Source organism: Cylas formicarius, unplaced genomic scaffold (genome assembly GCF_029955315.1).
Source record: "Cylas formicarius isolate icCylForm1 unplaced genomic scaffold, icCylForm1.1 PGA_scaffold_6__28_contigs__length_40554024, whole genome shotgun sequence".
NCBI lineage: Eukaryota > Metazoa > Arthropoda > Insecta > Coleoptera > Brentidae > Cylas > Cylas formicarius.
Window position 1 is genome coordinate 33,725,758 of NW_026844347.1, and position 19,815 is coordinate 33,745,572.

The 19,815-nt window shown below is 35.4% G+C and overlaps 5 protein-coding genes across 5 annotated transcripts; all 5 read right to left on the reverse strand.

Moving 5' to 3' along the window:
• Positions 1–710: 710 nt before the first annotated feature.
• LOC132703202 (uncharacterized) lies at positions 711–1,647 on the reverse strand. The gene has a single exon (XM_060672328.1). It carries the CDS (start codon positions 1,645–1,647, stop codon positions 796–798), a length of 852 nt encoding a protein of 283 aa, XP_060528311.1. The 3' UTR covers positions 711–795.
• A 3,201-nt stretch (positions 1,648–4,848) lies between these two features.
• LOC132703911 (serine, glycine and glutamine-rich protein-like) lies at positions 4,849–5,640 on the reverse strand. The gene has a single exon (XM_060673438.1). The coding sequence runs from the start codon at positions 5,629–5,631 to the stop codon at positions 4,849–4,851; it is 783 nt and encodes a 260-aa protein (XP_060529421.1). The 5' UTR covers positions 5,632–5,640.
• Positions 5,641–9,289: 3,649 nt separating this feature from the next.
• Positions 9,290–10,092, reverse strand: LOC132703840 (uncharacterized). Its single transcript, XM_060673345.1, has one exon. It carries the CDS (start codon positions 10,085–10,087, stop codon positions 9,368–9,370), a length of 720 nt encoding a protein of 239 aa, XP_060529328.1. The 5' UTR covers positions 10,088–10,092; the 3' UTR covers positions 9,290–9,367.
• A 1,901-nt stretch (positions 10,093–11,993) lies between these two features.
• LOC132703203 (uncharacterized) lies at positions 11,994–12,813 on the reverse strand. Its single transcript, XM_060672329.1, has one exon. It carries the CDS (start codon positions 12,811–12,813, stop codon positions 12,043–12,045), a length of 771 nt encoding a protein of 256 aa, XP_060528312.1. The 3' UTR covers positions 11,994–12,042.
• A 2,760-nt stretch (positions 12,814–15,573) lies between these two features.
• Positions 15,574–16,519, reverse strand: LOC132703746 (putative lysozyme-like protein). The gene is made up of 2 exons (XM_060673186.1): positions 15,951–16,519; positions 15,574–15,896 (listed from the first exon to the last, which is right to left on the reverse strand). Exons 1-2 carry the CDS (start codon positions 16,507–16,509, stop codon positions 15,631–15,633), a joined length of 825 nt encoding a protein of 274 aa, XP_060529169.1. The 5' UTR covers positions 16,510–16,519; the 3' UTR covers positions 15,574–15,630.
• Positions 16,520–19,815: the final 3,296 nt, after the last annotated feature.

Consider the following 19,815-nt stretch of genomic DNA (forward strand, 5'->3'; position numbering starts at 1 on the left):
ACTGCACGATTACGAAACTGCTGCTGTCACACTTATTAAGGATCTTTCGGCACTTCTCATAGACCAGTAATTAATAACCCCAAACCGAGGTTAGTAATTTTATTATTTTATTATAAAGTTGAGCGATGTTTGTCCTATTAAAGTGGGTAAAAATTTAGGGTTAAGCAATGACCTACACTTTTTAAACCATGTATCTGATATTATGAAAAAGTGCTTTTAAAAATTGAAACGTTTATATATGCATAAAGATGTGCTGAATAAAAATATACAATTAAAATTTTGCTATATTCTTCTACTCGTATCGTGTCACAGTTTAGCGGCCTGCTCTGCGCCAGCAGGAAAGAAAAAACTCACTGCAAAAAGTGCAAAATTCCTGATTAAGATTTCCATTCAATTTGCGAAAATACGACCAATAAAAAAATAAATAATACGATAAATCATAGATAAAGGTATTGATATGATTATTATTATTATTATTACTATTGTTATCATTATTATTATTATTGTTAAAAATTGAAAAATAATTTTAAAAAAATAAAAAGAAATTTTATTAAGATTATATTTATTATGATTTCTTCCTACTTTGACTATAAAGGATTTTGCTTTGCTTTTGAAGCTATTTCTTTAAAATGTTAAACAAAACGTTGGCAGCACAGCAAAGACACGAAATGGAGGATCACATATATCACAAAATTTTATTAAAAAAAAATTAATTGATCAATGAAAACGATAACCTATTACTAAAAGATATAAATAAATATTTAAAATAGAATAACTTAATGCATATATTAAACGCTAGCGTTGTCTTCCGTGATTTTGGCCACTCATCTGACGTTCTTCGAAATTTCTTCCGTGACCGTAGCTTCCCAAATCTTCGTGCGATACCGATTGGGTATGACTTTGACTGTAAATAGGTTTGGCAACCACTTCGTACGTAGTCATCCCACTTTTTCCCGCTACAAGACTCTTTAATCCGGTTATCATTGACAACATTAAAGATATTAAGGACACCATTAATGCTTTACCGGCCAAAGCTGCCAAAGCGCCCAATGCCAGAGCCAACAGCATACCCTTCATCATTGCTCCCATCGCCAAAACCATTCCCATCCCTTTGTCTCCTCCTTTTCCCTTACCGTCCTTCATTCCGCGGGTTTCTTCGTGGTTCTGGTAAAAATTCCAGGGGTGCAATTTGATGGCGTGGGAGTGTACGAACCATGATACTTTAGAAGCCAGTAGATTATCCAGGGCGTTTTGAGAACTCCGATGTTTTGTTTCCGCTTTAAACTCTTCCGATGTAGCATTTTCACGAACTATTGACACTCCAGGAAGAAGTGGATAACTCTCACTGTTGCCAAGTGTGTCTATCCATGAGACCACCCGAAACTTTAAGCAAGTCACACTGTACGCAAACGAACTTTGGCAAATTTTCGACAACGTCGTTATTGCATATTTATCTTCACAAAAACTTTTAGATACACAACTACCTGCCAGCACGACGACGAAGGCGATTTGTCTAAACATTTCGTGCGACGTTAAAATTAAATTGAAAGACAAAAGATTGTTGAAATGCCTTTTATAGACGGAGTAAAAGAATGGACTTTTGCCAATGACCATCACTTCGAGCGTAACTGGACCTAAAAATGGCATATGGGCTTAACCTACCGCAGAAATCTCTAAATCTACTTCACTGGGCACTTGTATTGCGTAATAAATCTCTTTTATATTGTGTACGTGTCGTTAATTATAGGTGCGTTATAGTGCAGCTTTATCACAAAGTAGGTGATACAGTCTAGAGAAAGGACCAGCGAAGTGCAATTTAAACGACGTGATTGAGATCTTGCCTCTTCAGGCGGTGCTTGAACGAAATATACGGTTTTAATAACAGCATTTTCTAACTGAAAATTGGAATGCAATTTTTTACCGAATTTGGATAGCAATTACACTTTAAAAGATCCAAGGTATTCGTCGTTGATGAAAAGTTTTTTCAAAAGTTTCTGTGGTCACAGAACTCCAACACAGCCGGTTTCGGCACATTTCACTAATCTAAAATATATGAAAGTATCGGATCCTTAAAAATTATAAAGATACAAAATTTGAGAGAAATGAAATAAACATGGAAATAATATACCAAACACAAAGTTGAAAAAAGAAAAGTTTTTTATAAAGTAGCATTTCTTATTGTTTTTTTAGGAAAGCATTGACTACTATACAGTCTACAAAACAAGTTCATTCACTCTTGGTTGACATCATTGGCATTTGTTCTTTTAGGCCGTTTTGTTCGTTTTCTGTTCAAAACATTCTTTTTAGTGAGCCGTACTTTAATTGTATTTATCTAATAATAATGTAATCTTCTACACAATACGATCACAAATAAAAGCGTCAAATACTAGAGAATTTCTGTATTCATAATTCTTCATATGTTGTTTACACAGCTGAATGGATGTAACGTTTCTCTTGTATTTTCAAAAACCATACACGATAGGTTGAATGAAGAAATTACTGAAATTAAGTTTAAATTTGGTTGGATTTCTTGAGTTTTGGAAACAGAAAAAAGTCGCATGAATGTGGCGGCTGACACGATTGTGGTTTTGATTTGGCCAAAAAGTTAGGCACAAACAACGATGAGTGAGCAGGTGCATTATCGTGATGCAAAATCCCTGGCTTGTTTTCATACAATTCCGGACGTTTTCTTCGAAGTATTTCTCAAAAACGGCGCATAACTTCAACAGTACGACCTTGTACTAAGAACTTTTGCTATTCAAAGAAAACAATAAGCAAAATTTTTGATCGAACTTGACGTGCTCTTTTCGGTCTTGGCGATTCTGGATTCTTCCATTAAAACGACTTTGCTTCGTCACCAGTTATAACCTTTTTAACCATATCAGGATCATCATTGACGTGGTTTAACAGCTCTTGAGCGATGCTCCTTCGACGGTCCTTTTGTTCACTATTAAGGAGTTTTGGAACAACGTTTACTGGTACACGTTTCATTCCCAAAACTTGGGAACAAATTGCGTGGCACGAGCCAATAGAGATGCCGACGTCTTCAGCCACTGTCGACGATATTTCATTACCATTTGTTTCCAGTCTTTACTAATTATGGGTAATAGAAATATTTTAGGTATTTTGCATTTTAACTATGCGATAACCTCACTTTCAATTAACTTTCGGTTTTCCTCATATATATATAACTCGTAACTCAAGTTGTTCAAATTTGGGACTACTTAATTATTGAACTGGGGTTGCGACCCGATTACAAGCCGGGACAATAAGATTTGTTCCTTTTTTTGTTTTGTCGTAAACTGTTATTTATTTTAGCAATTTAATAAATTAATTTATTTCTTTCATTTTGGTTTTGGTTGCGTTACCATATTTATTAGTCAAAAAAGAAATCCATTTTTGAGAGTTTTCAAAAACCAAAACATTAATATGCCAAATGTTACCAATTAGATAATTGTCAATGTGGGATTACTTTATATACAATGGTATTTTATTTTAGTTGTACTCTTCTTTTAAAAATTTACAGCACAATACAAAAACTAACGTTAGTAAACAAACTGTACTTACTGTTACTAGCAGCCAGCCCAGGAACACAGGAATATAGTAAAAACATTTCTCTGTAATTAGTTTTCGTGGTAGCTTTTAAAATATATTTTGGTCTGACGGGCTTCTGATATAGTTAAATAGCTTAGAACCAGAACAAAAAGAAAATGTTTATAAAATAAAAAACTTATATAGGCATATTTTCCCTTTACTTCTCGCTGAATATACACGATAACTGGCGTTCTCGTTGTTGTAAAACGCTGTATCTCTGTGTGTAAAAATTAAACTGAAGTGGTTTTTACTTGATGAAAATCCATATATCAAAATAAATAAGAAGTAAAGTTCAGATTTTCACGAAATTATATATTTTCACATGACAATTGTTTCGACAACGCCGTGTCTTTATCGAATGTAATGTTTACAAAGTACCTGCTACTATATATACCGAAAAATGACCATAAAACCTTAATTAATGTTGTTGTGAGAATTTCCAATAAAGGAGAGGTATTTAAATCTAATTGATCGTTAGGCAATACATTTGAATGTCTCATTTTGTTAATCTCCACGACTTCCAATAAATTTAATTTTCTGCTCCATGTGGCTGTATGTAAAATATCAAAACTGTCGTCAAAAATGTGTTTCTCTGTGTTTGAGTGTGTAGCATAATTAGAATCTAGACTATTGTTTTTAAACGTTCTTTTATGTTCCTTAATGCGTTTCTTGAAGGATCTACCTGTTTGTCCAATATAAATTTTAGGACAAGATCCGCATTTCAACCTGTAGACACCTGATTTTTGAGATTTGGGACATTTCGTTTTATTGTTTTTTAAAAATTTTCCTAATGTGTTGTTAGTTCTGAAAGCTATTTTTAAACCACATTTTGACCAATGTTTTGAAACTTGTTCACTAAGTTCGCCTACGTACAGTTTGTTTACTAACGTTAGTTTTCGTATTGTGTTTTTAACTGTAAATTTTTAAAAGAAGAGCACAATTAAAATAAAATAATATTGTATATAAAGTAATCCCACATTGACAATTATCTAATTAATAACATTTGGCATATTAATGTTTTGCTTTTTGAAAACTTGGAAAAATGGATTTTTTTTGACTAATAAATATGGCAACGCAATGAGATAATGTTTTATAAATAAATAGAGAACTAAGGGAAGTAATCATTCCAAATAAATAGGAATATTAAGTATATGCTCAGGTGAACCAAAACCAAAATGAAAGAAATAAATTAATTTATTAATTTGCTAAAATAAATAACAGTTTATGACAAAACAAAAAAAAAAGGAACAAATCTTATTGTCCCGGCTTGTAATCGGGTAGCAACCCCAACGGAAGGGGCTCTTCGGCGAAGCTCCTCCCGTGACCCGAATGGCCGTAGTGGCCTCCGTAGTCCTCGTGCGACACCGAGTGCGAATGCGATTGAGAATAAACCGGTTTCGCGACGACCTCGTAGGTTGTTTTTCCTCCTCCGCCGCCGCCCTTGAGTCCAGCAAGAAGAGACAACACCAAAGACATCATAGCCAGCATCAACGCTTTTCCAGCTATAGCGGCCAGACCCGCCAGCGCCATAGACATCAGAGCACCTTTCATCATCGCGCCCATCGCTAGTACAGCTCCCATTCCTCCGCCGCCGCCACCCTTACCGCCGCCTCCTCCGAAACCGCCCCCGCCGCCCCCCTTGCGAGCTCCGATGCCTTCGTTGTTGTTCCAGAGTTTTAGTTTGATGGAGTGGCTGTTCATGAATCCCGTTACTTTTTTCATTAGGAACACGTCCAAACGAGCATCCGGATCATTTGGAAAATCCCTCGCCAAGTCGGCAACGATGTCGGCCGTATTGGATCCATCGGTGCTGTTTTCGCGCACTATAGAAACACCCGGTAACACCGCGTAGTCATCGTTTTCGTTCAGTTTATCCACCCATGACACTATGTCCAATTTGAAGCAGGTTACCGTATACGAAGTGTCGCAGTTTTTCGAGAACGATCTTTTAAACTCTCCCCTGTCACCTTTGACGGCGGGTTCCGCCGATAAGGTACCGCCAAGTACCAACAGTACCAACGACACCGGTAACCGCATAGTTTCGTCGGGATGGATACGACCGCCGAACTGATGATTTAAATAAATGTCAGGTAGTTTATATAGTGCGCAAAGTCAATTAAAAAGTGTGGTTTTTTTCTATCGAAAACATGAACCATTCGCTGAGATGAACGGCAGGAAGTGGAGCAAGAACCAATTATAACCGGGATTACAACCGTGAAATATAGTAAAGAACGCAGCATCAGAAAACGATTGAGATCATGCTCCACACCGTGTTTGTTTTTTCTCTCCTTTTGGCCATTAGAGAGAAGCGAATTGTTATATTTTCGTCGAGTCATTGCCTCCCTTTCTTTGCGTGGTTCGACGTTTGGCACGAGGCAGTTTGCACATTGTTCCATCACTAAGCAGTTCGCGGATGTTTGCAGTTTCTCATATATGCAAGCGGTAAGTAGAAGCTTGGGTGCCCTTATACTGTACACATGTTTGTGCGCATAATCAATTGACTTCATCATGGCGTAATTCGGTACAGCGTGATCGTAATTGGAGGGTTCTATCAAGAAAAATCGATTTATAAACTAACTAGAGCAAAATTCACTTACATTACGCTAGATCGACTACAGGGTAATATTTAATGGTAAAAACCGCATGCCCATATCTTGACTACCTACCGAGGTATTTTGGATCATTATGAAAATTTCAAGGTTTTTCTATAGTTCGACATTCTTATTTGTTCTATTTCTCTATGCAATCATAGTGTTGTAAATCTCATGAAATGTGGCTGCAATAAAAGGCATTTTCACTTATAATTTAGATATACTTGTAAAGCACGTATACGTAAAGTACTACATCTTCCTTATTTACAACTAGACTCAAGGTTCTATAAAGTCTAGAGGAAACATTTTAACAATATGTTCAATTATAATGGGTGTTTCGTAAGTGCGTGGTAAATATAAGAAATAATTTTTTAAATGGACCGCCCTCTATATTTTAGTATATTAAGATTCATCCATAGAAGATGTGTGTATTTTGTGATTTAACGCGACGTTGCTAAGTTAATTTAAAATTCGACATCCGGTATCTTTTAATCGGCCTTTGCAATATTGCAAGTAATTATTTCCTCAAGGAAAGTTTCTATATTCCTTTGACGAATTTTACGCAAATTTTTCTTTGATATTTTATCTATTTTTAACCATGTACAGCTATAGCCCGTCGACCACTTTAGTTAATGTTAGTCTGCACCGATCGCTTCACTTTGTCATATAATATATTTTTTAATAATTTGTAAAAATAGGGTAACTTATCCGTATTTATTCAGGGATCATTGAATATAAAACAAAACTCATAACTTTCTTTTTGGTCGTGGAAATCAATATAGAACTGGTATTTTTCAGTAATAGCAGTTAGCAAAAATAAAACATGCACATGAATGTAAAACTACTGTAAAAATTAGAAAATTAAATTAAATTCATGTTACAAAAATTTCAATTTAATCCAGTTTTTCTTCTTTGATCTGCATGTTTGTGAACAATATAATATTGAGTCCATTCCCATTTTTTAAAAATTGAAATCATCTAGTTATACTCTTTATTGAGATGCGTGAATAGCAATTTTGAAATTTTCATTTTTCATATATACCATGAATAATCTTTCTTGAAAATGCCATTCTATAAACCCATTATTTAGATTTTTTGATATTTTCTTTTTTTAAGTTTTGAAAATTGCCGAATCTATTGTGAATGTCTCATGGCTCGGAAATCAGGTGATTTTGTTTAGGGCTGTACGTTCACTTAGTATTGTGTTCACTTAATGCTACATTTTGGAATTATGCATTCTTTGAAAAAAAAACATATTAAGTTTTTTGCTAATTTTGTGTGGAAAATCGTTAATTTATTATCAATTTAAATAATAAAGACTTGATTTAATTCAAAACTTTCGTATCGTTAAGTATACCTATACCATAGCCAGCCACCATGTGCATGTATATTTTTGTAAAAGATAAATTAAGCGAATATTGGTCGTTTTGGTTCTTTTTTCCTATTATTGCCTTCAACCCACATCTCCCATTCTTCTATGTGATTAATGAATCCTTCAACGTGGAGTTGTACGCGGTTCATATTTTGCTCGTTTATCCTCTCTAATGGTATTCAAGCATATCCGCGTATTTAGCAAAATAAAACGATAAATGTATTATTTGGCCACTTTAAGATTAACGTGGATGAATTCAGATAATGATATTGGGAGTAAAAGCTTTCTTCTCCTTTCTTTCTTTTTTAAGTATTTAAAGTGTTGTCTCTGATGTGATTGGGTTGGTTGTTATTGTACTGCAATTGTATTTTGCATTATAATGATGGGAGAGAGTAGAGTAGAAACTTTCTTTGAATTTCCTAAAGCAGGTTGAATTAGGTGGTCCAGGTTCGTTAAGTTTTAGGGGCAAGTAGCCAAAGATTGGCGTGTTTTTCTAAAATGTATAAGGGCTGTATTCCTTATGTTATTCTTGAAAATTTTCATTTAAAATAACAGGGAGGTTTTTAGACAACACGAAAAAATGTATTGAATTGATTATATTATCAATGCCAATTTTGAGGATAGTCTGATGGGGATTAAGATTGAAACAGATGTGCATATTCAAACGGATATGGTCTGTTCATAGATATAAGAAAGTGATCAATTGCTTTTGAACGGATTCTCCAAGGGTGGTCATTAACATACAATGTAACAAGATTATTATTATTATTATTATTATTATTATTATTTAAGGTAATTATTAATTATTATTTTAGGTAATAATCTTGTTGCATTGTATGTTAATGACCACTCTTGCATAATCCATTCAAAAGCAATTGGTCACTTTCTTATATCTATGAACAGACCATACTTTTCAGGTGGGTGTGTCGACTAATACACGGTTAGTAAAAACTACGGCAGGGCTTACATATCTCCAAAACAACCAAAGCTGGAACGATAAAATTAAATACCTGGAGCTTCTTGAACATTCAGAATTCAAAAATGCTAACAGCAATGTTGTCATAGGTCATAGTTTGCTTATTTTAAGTGGAATGCCATTTTTGATGCAATTAATTTAGAAGCGTATCAGTGAAAGGTTACTAGACTTCTAAATATCTGCGCAAAATCTGGCAACATTGCGTTTAGCATTTTTTGCATTCGGCATGTTCAAAAAACAATTCAATTCAATCATTCTAGCATTGACAGTCTTGGATATATTTAAGCGTTTCGGTACTTTTTACTGACCCGGTATATAAGAAATCATAAGATCTTTTTTATCTCGACATTAAAAATGTTGTTCTCTTGATTTTGCTAGAGCTGATTGTAAATAACCTAGTATTTTTCTTTAAACAAGTATAATAATGAAAACTAATAGTGGCTCTAGTTATATAGTTATTTTTACTCCAAAATAGTTTAATTCAAATCGAAGTTCCCAAACATCACAAATTATAATATAATAATAACATTAGCGGTGAAGAAAATAAATAAGCAAAAACGGGGGCGAAATTGCCGACGTACAGTGGTGCAAATGCTGTTAAGAAATTTGGCAACATCGATTATTTTCTCCCTGTTTCATTTCGTTCTTTCTTAACATCTTGCTGGCTAGTAAGTCTTGTTAAAGAAAAAGCTATCTATCTAATTTTTCTGTGCACCAGGACTAATGTAAATCGAAACCAAACGGCAACGTCGCATAACAAAAACGTTTTCCTTTATTTAAAAGCATCATAAATAACAAATAAATAATAACTTAAATATTTATCACATTGGCGACCTATTCCGGCAACTTGTAATCCGGTTGCAGGCCACTGGGTAGAGGTGCGTCCAAACTTCGTCTGCCCCAGTCTCCGTGACCGTGTGACGGTTTGGCAACAATTTCGTATGTCGAGTGTCCCTCGCCGCCACCCTTATGCTTCAATCCCAAGATGAGGGAGAGGAGTAGCGAAATCAAACTGGTCATCAGAGCTTTTCCCGCCAAAGCTGCTATACCAGCCAAAGCCATCGACATAAGGGCTCCCTTCATCATGGCACCCAACGCTAGGATCGCTCCGAGTCCGTTACCGCCTCCCTTGTCCTTCTTGCGCCCGGTAAAAGCCGAATCGGTCCCGCCTCCGAGCTTCAACTTGATAGAATGATTGTCGAGGAAACCGCTGACTTTCTTTTGGAGGAACGCGTCCAAACGGCCGTTTGGATCGCTCGGGAAATTCCTGGCCAAATCCGCGGCCACCACGTCATCGTTATCTGGCACTGCACTGCTGTTTTCACGCACTATCGAAACACCAGGTAAGACACTGTAATCACTGTCCTCGTTTAATTTATCCACCCACGATATCACGTTTAACTTCAAGCACGTCAAGGAGTACGAATCGTCGCAGTTTTTCGATAGAGATCGCTTGAAATCACCCCTGTCACCTTTGTCTTTGTATCCAATGTTTTTCCCGAACGCTAGAGACCCGAATAATAGCACAAAGTACACCAAACTTTTGGGATACATTTTAATTGGACGAGGCAAAACAAACATCTGATGGGTTTTAAGAATCGGCCCGATTTATATATAAAACGCCGGGTCCATTATTAAAAAAAAAACAATTTCGTGGCCGAAATTAAATGAATGAGCAAATCGAAATAACTGGAGCACATAAAGATAATTGTAAAAGTGACAGGGGCCGTTTTTGACTCGTAAAATTATTAGAATCGGACCATGAAGAAAGTTACTCTTCGATTACCTCCAGGGATTTTTACGGAGAAAGGTTTTTTTTTGTTTGGGCCTTTTTCTGTAACACATCGCCGTTCGAATATCTAGATTAATGAGATTAGGAATGGACCGTTATGCCCTCTTGTTTGTAGAGCGAGAAGCTTCCAATTTCGTACGAATTAATTTGTGATTAACGCGTTTCGGATGTGTCAAAAAATGGCGTTACTGATTCGCGTTGCGGTTTTGACGACACGTCAACAAAAGGTTTTTTCCTTGTAGCCGCTTTCGAATTCGCAAGAGAGAGTGTTTTTGAATCAAATGTTTTTTTTTTCAATTTATTAATTCAACTTTCAGGCTTTGACATTGATTTTTTTCTAAATTTTTCATACATTTTAAAGGCTCTCCCAAATAATTTGTTTTAATTTTTGTTTATTCTACTTTTATTACTATTTATATTACTTCTATCTTTATCTTTTTACTTTCCACTTACTTTTGTGAATAAGTTTATTAATAAATATATTTTTTCATTTATTCATTTATTTTTATTTTTCATTTATTCATTATTTATTTCAATTTATCAGTTCAATTTGTAGTCGCCGATTTTAATTTTTTTCACTTTTTTTCCCAATAGCAAATTAAAATGCTGCCCGAAATATTTTGTTTTCATTTCATTCATTTTACTTTTCACTTTTATACACACTCACAAATTCAAAATAAATGAATAAAAAAAATAAGAAATATAACTAAAAATGGGCCTCTCTACTACCAAGATTTGAAATCGTCACACACTTTCCAATAATGTTATAACCATTATATTAAGAATTCGTCTTTAAATTCATCCCTTTTATTTCTGCAGCGATGACAAAATCTCAAAAACTATTTGATTGGTTTGATTTGTGACTGTGTGCGTTGAGTTTTTGAAAGTATATGATTTTTTCAAAGATTTCTATTTTGAGAATCTTTAGTTTTGTAAAAGCAGGGGTCTTCCCTACTTCTATCTTTCCTATAAGCATTACTCTCGGGTTCTTATAATACAGATTTAAAAGTAATTATTCTCCTATAAACGCATTTTTTTCTATTTATCTATATTGAAAGATGTTCCGCATTTAATTTTTATTAAATTTCACTTGACTTCGTTGTTTCGAATATTTGAAGAAAGAATATTAGTATTGTAATAAACCTTACTTCCTGTGCAAAAATTAAAATACAGTTGAATATTAAATATATTTTCGTCTCTATGATTTATTTTTTAAAGCCATATTATTTTAACTCAACATTTAATTTCTATTTGTATCGGATAGCCTTAAAATTTCTTCCAATAATCGTCATCTTATCCTTTTTGTTGACCTTAATACAAAATTTTAAGAAGTTAACTTAAGTTAAGTGTTAGTCAGCTAAATCAACAATATCGATAGAATGTGAAATTTAAACGAAAGGCTTTAGTTTTTTTTAGTTTTTTCTATGCATAGGTAGGTACTTAATGAAAATGTAAACTCTAATTTAAACCATGATGTGATATGTCTTTTGTTGTGTGTAAAGATAATTATAGAAGTCCGCGAACAAGACACATCTGCGAGTTGGACTGTTCCCTTTTCTTGGAATTTTCCTTTTGTCGAAGTCATTAATATTTTTAATATAATTATTTTATTATTAATGATAATTTTATAATTCTTATCAAATAAAATACTCTCGAATTGGGTAATAAATAATTTATTTTATTATTAATAAAAATAAATAAGTTAAATATCACAAATCTAATGGGCAACTTTATAATCCGGGTTCAGTCCGAGCGGTAGAGGGACATCAAAGCTTCTTCCGTGACCAGAACCGCCGCTCCAAGGGCCGTAATCTTCATGAGCGTGGGAGGTCGAATGAGTCTGAGAATGAGTATACACCGGCTTGGCGACCACTTCGTAGGTGGTATGTCCTCCGCCGCCGCCAGACCCTTTGAGTCCGAGTAGTGCGGACAAAAGAAGCGATATCAAACTCGTCATTAGGGCTTTACCGGCTATAGCCGCCAATGCGGCTAGAGCCATTGACATAAGAGCGCCTTTCATCAACGCTGCCAACCCTAACAGCGCGCCCAACTGGTTCATTCCTCCTTTATCCTTTTTGCGACCGGTAAAGGCCGACTCTTTGACACTTCCAAAGTTGAGTTTGATCGAATGGTTGTCCAGGAATCCCGAGATTTTCTTTTCGACGAAAGCGTCCAGTCTGGCGTCGGGATCGTCCGGAAAATCTCGCGCCAAGTCGCTAACGATATCCGCCGTGTTAGTAGGAGCTGAATTATTTTCCCGTACTATCGACACCCCCGGCAAAACACTGTAATCGTCGTTCTCGTTCATTTTTTCTACCCATGAAACCAACCCCAGTTTGATGCAAGTCAACGAATAAACTCCGTCGCAGTTTTTTTGCAACGACTTTTTCAAATCGTTCCGGTCACTTTTCTTCGCCGTTTCTTGTGCCGCGGATAATCCGATCAACAAGAAGAGGACCGCAGAGAGCACCGCAATTTTGATACACATTTCGACGGAGTGCGATTAGATCGACATCTGACGGGTTAGCTAAAATTACGCCGCGCTTATATAGTGGTTCAAATCATTAGTAAAAATCTTGTTCTACGGACCGAAATTAATGAATAAAATAAGTGGAGCACACGAGAGGTAATTGTAGTAGTGACAGGGCTATTTCGAAGACGCTCGGCTTAATCGGCTGTAGGGTTTCGGCGAAAGTTTTTTTAAGCACCTTCTTTTTTTTAACACGAGGATATCTTATTTATTCGCGCCAGAGTATAGCTTTGGTCGGACCTGTCTGAAAAGCGGAGGCATCATGAGCGGAAATTGCTGTGACGATGTCGTATCCTGTGTTAACGTTACAAGGATAGAGTTGAGAAGTTCATAAAACGATAAAAATAGAAACAGCAACAATAATAAAATGATAAAACAACTTTGATGTGTCACTTTCAGCGAAAAATTTCAATGAAATGTGCCTGCCGGTTCCAATTTGCGCGCTCTCATTGGTCATGACGTAAGCATCCTTATCGATTCCTTCCCGCCATCTAGCAGCCGCACAAGCAGCCAAACATTTAATAATAATAATAATAAAATATATGCAGAAAAAATAAACAAATACTGACAGTTAGCTGATGAAATTAAGAAGATGTGGAAGATGGAGAAAGTAGTGATAGTGGTAGACTGGCGAAGCTTGAAGAGGTTAGATATAGAGCCCGAACCTTACTAGCCAATTCAAAAATCAGTTATATTAGACACATGCAGTATTTTGAGGAGAATCCTTGGAATGCAGGACTAAAGGCATTTTCAGTGCCATCAGAAAGCTCACCATCTTGTTAACAGACCGATGTGACAGCTTGAAGCACCAGGAAACCTGTGAAATTGTGAATAATAATAATAATAAATAATAAATATAGTTTATTCGGAGAAAATTAATTGCAGAAAACATATTTGGAATAACTTATGTATATTTATCCGCAAAAAGGGATTGAAAGAAGTTTAGAACTGATCAAAGCCCCAAAATTATGTATAATTAGAAAAAAAAGACAAAAGGAGTCCGCAAAAACTAAAATAAGAGCCAAGTCTTATGATACTAATGTTAGATTTTAAATGAACAACAGAAGTGACAGAGAAAAAGGGAAAACAAAAATAAAAAAGAATATAAGCATTGAGATGCGTGTTAACAATTAAGACAAAATCTACCGCACTACCCATCATCTAGGAGGTACTGTTTTTTTTTTTTTTTTAACAATTGACGTTCATTTAAATTGTCTAGGGATACGACAGTATAGTATGTAAAGGTTATAAGAAAACCGTCTTTCAAAAAGTGAGGTATAGTGAGGGGAAGGCGAGATGTAACCCTGAAATCTTAAATGCAAATTATGAAAGGCGGATCTGTATTTGATTTTATTTGCAAATCGTAGGCAACATTTTTGTGCCCTCTCAATTGTGTGAATTCCATTATATTCACCGTGGATTAATCACGATATTGTTAAGATCTGAAATTTTGGCAATAGGCTATTTGCATGTTGGGCTTGTAGGGTCTATTTCGACCTTTATCTACTTCAAATGCAACAAACCAAGAATTGCTTAGTATTTTGTACTGTTGTAGTTGTAGTACTGTTCTATTCCTGTCTCCGTTTTCATGTTTGGTAAGTATTCTACAGGTTAAGAATTAGATTGAGGATCGGCAATAATAAATGTATTCCGCTAGTTTGTCGTCAAACAAATTATTCACTTTCAGTGATTATTACTGAAATTTTCCTGTTTCTTTTCCCAACCTGACTACTTTAACGTAGCAGTTTACTCTCGGTCGACAAGTGAAAACACGGGAATCCATATCGAGACTCGTTTGGAGCTGTAAGATTCGTCCGTTTGTATGCGACCATTTTTGTGAACTCAGCTTTAGACCTTATATATTTAACAAACCCGCGGCGCAAAGATTATTAACAGAACAATTATTTTGGGTAATAATTATTTTTAATCAATTTCAGTTATGCCTCACCAAGCCGCAAAATCTATTGACTCTTATTCAAACGGTGTTCAAAAATATCCATAACTAACCAAAATTAGTACTTTGCTATTTACTTTTGAATTTTTAGTCAGCTCATCAATGGTGCTTGGTTACAGAAACTAATGTAATGTTACCAAAATAAAATGACACTATTATTTCAGCTCTCATTAAAACCAAATATCCCTTTTTTTCGCTTTTTTTCGAGTAGTATTGTCAACATATCCCATTTCATACGAATGAGTGCTGAAATTATGTGGAAGAACAAACATTTCTCTCAAGATCTTTTTATGACGGAACTTTCAGATTTATTTAGAAAAATATCATTCGGACTTTCTTGTGAATTTGGCTATTACCAAAATAGTGACAAAAATTAAACTGTCAGATTTATATAATTAAACATTTTGAAATCAAAAGATGTTCAAAACGTAGGATAAGGATTTACCAGGTTCAAGTTTCGGTATCTCTTTTTCTGCTACGAAATGTATACTTTTTGCCTAATAAATGCAATATGGTTTATAGGCTTGAATGTATAATTTTATTCGGGCTCTGCTCTAGTGGAAATTAGGCCAGTTCACTTTATGGTGTCAGAAATAATTCTTCAATTCTTTGCAGGCTTGTGTTGCGCGATCAGAGAAATAATCGAAAAAATATTTTCACACCACGAGCTAGCTAGTCGCGGCTAGGGGGCTTTCAGGAAAAACCAATATATTTTTTGAAAATAATTTACTGTAAAAAAAATAAATAACAAAAACAGTCATTCGTCGATTTACGCCAATAAGAACATAAATAAGTCGATAGAGAAAAACGATTTTTTGAGGCTATTTGGGATTATATTCTGGCTGCAGCCCCAGAGGAAGTGGCATGTCGAAACTCCTGCCATAGGAGGAGTGACCGTAACCACCATGGCCGTGTTCGTGCGACTCAGAATGGGTATGAGCCGACGTGTATATGGGTTTGGCCACGATCTCGTAGGTCGTTTGCTTATGTCCACCGGAGGTCAACGCTTTGAGGCCGATAATCGCCGACAATAGCAACGATATCAAACCGGTCATCAGAGCTTTGCCCGCAATCGCAGCGATACCGCCTAAAAAAACACAGTTAAGATTTGGTCAGTTTCCTAAACGAACCATTGTCTCACCCAACGCCAATGCCATCAGAGTTCCTTTCATCATGGCACCGTAGGCCATCATCATGCCCATTCCGTTTCCGCTTCCGCCGCCGCCTCCTCCCTTTGAGCCGCCGCCGCCTCCACCGCCACCACCGCCTCTACCCCTAGCAGATTCCACCAAACCATTTTTGCTAAAGAGATCTAATTTAATGGAGTGACTGTTCAAGTACGAAGTGAGTTTCTTCATCAGGAACGCGTCCAGTCTGGCATCGGGATCGTCGGGGAAATCTCTAGCTAGTTCCGCCACTATATCCGCGGTGTTAGCTCTAGCACCGTCCTTTTCCCGCACTAAAGACACACCGGGGTAAACACTATAGTCTTCCTCCTCGTTCATTTTGTCCACCCATGAAACGACGTCCAATTTTAAACACGTCGCGGAATAATAATTCGAACAGTCTCTGGTCAGGGATTTTTTGTATTCACTTTTATCACTAGTTTCTGCGTTCTTTGAGCCGGCGTCGTCAGCTAAGGCTACGAGCCCTAGCGACAGCAACGCAAGGGCCAAGACGAGTGCCTTTCTCGTGAACATGCTGTGCTGGGCAACGTTCACGTTTTAATAAACCTAAACCGTATCGATTAGTTTATATAGCTTAAGATGGCAGCTATTGGCGAAAAAATACGCTAAACTTGTTTTTCTATGCACGCGGTTATCATATATTATTAATGGAAACTACTGTGTCGCGAACGGGGGTCTTTATAGGCGGTCGGCTTAGGGGCCATAGTCGTGTGACGTGTTACATTTATCTCTCCCGAAGAGAGAGATTGCAACATGCCGTTCAGTGTGTTATTTCCGTCGAATGCAGTTCAGCAGGGACGGACCAGCGTTCGATCGATCGGTAGAAACGCGACATTTTTGCAATTGTAATCGCGAAGTTTCACGGGATGTGAAACTTTTCCTCGTGAAAAATGACAGATCGGTTGTCGAAAATGCTGGTCGGTTTTCCTTCGCGTCGCACTTTCACCGGATGTTACTTCAACCGGAGGGCTTAATATAGGAGGTCGCAAATCGGCAATGTTAATAATAATATAATCTATCGTATCATACCTACAGTGACGAAAGTTTTTAAAAAAGACTTTAAACAAAAACTAACAAAGTTCTTAGACTAATTTAAAATAATTTCTGACAAGCAATAAAAGACACCATGCGCTATAACATCAGTAACGTCAAAAATTTCTCGACAAAAGTAATCCTTCTTTATGCATATTCCTAGATCTCGCAAAGGCCTTTGACACCATTAGCCACGCAGATACTTTTAAAGCTCTGGAAGACGCTGACTTAAAAAAAAATACCATTTCATCTTTTTAAAGTTATTTAACTGAGAAAAAACAATACGCCTTTATTAAAGATAAACTAAACACAAGGTACAGTTTTGTCATAAGTTTTACAGATGATACAATAATATATATATTAGAGCAGATGACTGGAAATAGCTGAAATTAATTGCTGAAGAAACATTAAAAGATATAATTGATTTCTTCCATTATAAACTATTACGGAGATCAGATCAACAGACAAAATCAAATACCCGGGGGTGTGGATCGATGGGCATCACGCCACTAATGTTGTACGAAACTTAAGCGAAAAAGACTATTATTCTCTTGTACAATCTAGACTCCAATATGGCATTTTGGCTTGGGTTGGCAAGTTCGATTGTTCATCTTAAACAGGTATAAATTTTACGCAAGTAATTTTTAAAAATACTGCTTAAGAAGAACGGTATGGTGATGTCCGACTCTTATATTTTTCACAAATTATATTATACATCTTCGAAAACAAAAATAGTTGAAAATTTATAAATCACAGTCACAGAACACGGTGACAAAAAAAATTTTAACAAAGGTGATCTAAGACACACACAATAACTTTATTTCTCTGTCGAAAAAATTATTCAATTACTTGCTGGAAGCTCAAAAGCAACTTCTACTTACCACCGATCGAATGCACATCTTTAAAATAAAAATAAAAAAATTCATTCCACATGTGAGCAGAAGTGAAATAAGACCTATCGGCATCGATTAGTACATTTTAACTGGGTAGAAGATAATAATTATGTTGCTGAGCTTTAGAGTGGATAGTATTGTAGTATATTATAGTACCATTTTACTTTAGAGATCCTATATTTGGTGCAAATTTATGTGAGAGCCCACTCACACGCAACTACAGCCTAAGTCATGGACAAGCATTACATAGGTACTGAATTTTTTTTATAATAATAATAATAGTAATAATTAAAATAATACAATAATAATACGAAAAACAATTTAAAGAACAGAGCACCGACCTTCCAGCATCCATACATGAAACAAATATAGGGCTGTTGGGACGTTTGCTAATATAAATCTATAATGTTATTAAGCTAATGCGCGAGGAAAAGACGGGGCGACAAGGAAGCTGCATAGAAAACTTATAAAAAGTTTTATATTTCTTAACAAATAAAGAAGCCAGGTAAGAAAATATCAGTTGTATGTTTGGTCAAACGTCAGAGAGAATGAATACCCATAAGAATATTTTGAATGGTTTAGTTAAAATCAAACCACTGATGAAATTGTTATTTCGAATTTAAAACTCGGTTTCTACAAAAATTTGACCATAGTCAAAATGCGCATTGTTTTAAAGCTATAAGATAAATTCAAATATTTTTGCTAAATAAATGTCCATACTTACAAAAAGGCTTAACGCATCTTAATAGGCTCAGTGATGATTGTTTACTTGACCAAAATAATTCGAAAAAAAATTCTTTATATTTCTGGATTTTATTATGTCGTTAGATAGTCAAGAAGGGGCCTAACAGTCTAGTGAAAATCACATCTCAATATCCTATTCTAAAATACGAATGAAACAACCCAACCCACAAAAAACTGTTGGATTTTGGGAAAATTTTCCACCTTACGGGCTGTTGAATGAAACAATAATTAAATACTTGGGATGACAAAACCTAAATTAAATTTTTCTATTTATGTTTATTATTATTTTATTATTATGTACATCACAAAGTGAAAACCGCATCTCAATATCTTTATACTATGCTTAAATATGGATAAAACAACTTAACGCTCAACCTTTTTATTTTATAGGATTATTATTATAATTATTTTAAATTTTTGGATATGCTTAGGTGTTTTTCAGTATTTGATATTTGACTTATTTTGCCCAAAAAATCATTAACTCGGCCACTAACCAATTGTTGAGACTAACTAACTAAATTTGTGATTTATTTGTTAAATTCGGGATAATTAGATAACCCCTACAGTGGAAAGTTTTCCCTAAATCCAGAGTGTTAAGTTCTTTTATTTATATTCTAAGCTGTGATAAATATATTGAGATGCGGGGATTGTTGGGCCTTGATTTGACTGTCTAATGACATAAAAAAAATTATGTCATTCCATATTCCATAGCATTGATAGCTTAGGAAAAGTCATTTTTAACAACTCCAAGTTTATTGGCATGAGTTAAGCCTTTTTGGAGATATGGATATTTATTAAAAATAATGTTAGAAGAATTTTTCTCAGCTTTAAGATGGTACCATCGTCACTAATTTTTTTTCTAATTTCTGTTTCTATAATATCATACCTCGTTGCTCTTACTGAGACACTCGGTATATTTGAGATAATGCTGAATGTACAATCTCACTTTTTAAGCTCTTGGATGTGAAAGATTATATGACGGAACCAAAATTCAACAATAAGTTTGCAATCACCTTAAAAAAATGAAGATATTTTCAAATATGCTTTCCAGGAACCGAATAGATTAGATTAGATTAGATTAACAGTTGGGAGAGCTAGCAGTCAGCCTGTCCGTCACTGCGACCCAGAGGATCTATTGTGACTCTCTCCA